Source organism: Crocodylus porosus, unplaced genomic scaffold (genome assembly GCF_001723895.1).
Source record: "Crocodylus porosus isolate Cpor-Errol unplaced genomic scaffold, CroPor_comp1, whole genome shotgun sequence".
In the NCBI taxonomy this organism is placed as follows: domain Eukaryota; kingdom Metazoa; phylum Chordata; order Crocodylia; family Crocodylidae; genus Crocodylus; species Crocodylus porosus.
The window spans coordinates 38572866-38574642 of NW_017728951.1; the positions used below are offsets into that span (position 1 = coordinate 38572866).

General features: G+C 55.4%; 1 protein-coding gene across 1 annotated transcript in view; it reads right to left on the reverse strand.

Moving 5' to 3' along the window:
- NOLC1 (nucleolar and coiled-body phosphoprotein 1) overlaps positions 1–71 on the reverse strand; it is an 18106-nt gene extending 18035 nt beyond the window's left edge. The window contains exon 1 of the mRNA XM_019555528.1: positions 5–71. Coding sequence (XP_019411073.1) covers positions 5–71 — 67 coding nt within the window. The remainder of the gene's footprint in view (positions 1–4) is intronic.
- Positions 72–1777: the final 1706 nt, after the last annotated feature.

A 1777-nucleotide genomic window follows, 5' to 3' on the forward strand; every position in this document is an offset into this window, starting at 1 on the left:
AAGCGGTGCTCCCGCAGGAAGCCCAGCACGAGGGGCAGCAGGTCGCTGGGTACCACGCGCCGCTCCGCCATGCTGCCGCCACCACGTGTATCGCCCGCCTCCGCGCCAGGGGTCGGGGGTCAGGGGTCGGGCCGCCGAGGGGCGGGCCGAGGAGCGCGGCCGCCATCTTGAGGTCGGGCAGCGCTGCTCGGCCGCAGCTGGCGCCACCTGGCGTCGGGCGGCCGCGCTGCGGGTGCGCCGGGCAGCCAGAGGTCTAGGAGCGCACAACCCCGGCATAATGTGTGATCAATGATAGTAAGTGTTCAAAGTGTGGGGTCATTTTTTGAGGCAGCGAATTGATGCACCATGTGCAAAACCCAAGTCACTCGCGGAGAGTTTTAACCGACTTTTTTTGTTTTGCAAAAATATTTCTATATAAATAAATAAATAACTCCACCTCCAACACTCTGCCAAGTGGCCCTTGCGGTTCACTAGCGGCTCAGCACACTAAAAACCCATTACACAGTTTACGCCACGTGGCCGTCCACCTGTCCCTATACCCATACCCCCACCCACTGCCCTCCTCAGAGGCGCTAATCCTGAAAAAGTCTATGCCAGACCCTCTCCACCCCGTTAAGGTCTGCCATTTCTTTCTTGTCGTCCTCTTGTGTCTTTCTGTAGTACCAGTACATTTCACTTAGTCCCATTTTAATACAGTCTTCAACTTCGGGGTCCAAGTGTCAGTATGTGAGCAGGTTCCTGGTTTTGCACAGTGCACACCTGAAGCAGGCGAAGAACTGGTCAAAGCCTGTGCTGTCTGGTCAGGTGCAGCGGCATAGGCAGTGCATGGGGGTGCACATGCACCCCCTGAGAGCGCCGGTGCACCCCCTGACAGGCCGCACTTGCCACTTAGGTGATGGGCAGGCAGGAGTGCCAGTGCCCTCCTGTAAGCGCCAGCTGATCGCTGCAGCCACTTCCAGGAGATTGGTCACAGCAATCAGCCATCGCGGGATCGGCTGCAGGGGGTACCCCCCCAGTGAGTGGGACTAGTCACAAGGGGGGCACATGCCCCTCCAGCTAAGGAGACACAAGTTGCCCATGGTCAGGTACCCATCAGAACTGCTTCCCTGGTCAGGCTTCTGAAACCTCCCACCACCAGAAGGAGCACACAGACTTTCTTCCACACCTCCCTGGCATATGAGCAGTCACAGAAGAAATGGTAAAATGTTGCTGCCTATCAGCATCAGGTCAGCTTCACGCAGGGCAGAGAGTCTTAACCAACTTCAGAGTTTGCTGTCACCACTTTTTTGTGACAGTTATCCTTGAAATAAATAAACCTGTCAGCTTGTTCTCACTCACTCACTGGCGACTTACAGTGAAAAGCAATATAAAGTCAATAAAATGAATTATTTGCATACTTATTTGCATAAGTTTTCAGTGTACAATCGTTTTTCAGCAAATATGATCATTTCAAATTTCCAATTTGATAATTTCATTCCTAAAACGCTTAAGCCTGATGTGCCAGCCCTGGTGCCCTTCTTGGGGCTGGCAGACCCTTGGGCCTGGCCTGGCCCTGCCAGGGTGGGCTTCTAGAGCAGTGAGTCTCCCCCCACCCCTGAAGAGCCCCTCAGGGGTCACACCATGCTGGATCTGAGGGACTCACACAAGAAATGCACGGGGACCCCACAGGGCTTCTCCTGCCCTGCCTGGGGTCCAGCGGACCCCTGCCACCAAAGAATGGCTGGAGGCAAGAAGCAAGGGCAGCACAGGAGCTTGCAGCGCCCATGGCCTTTCCAGT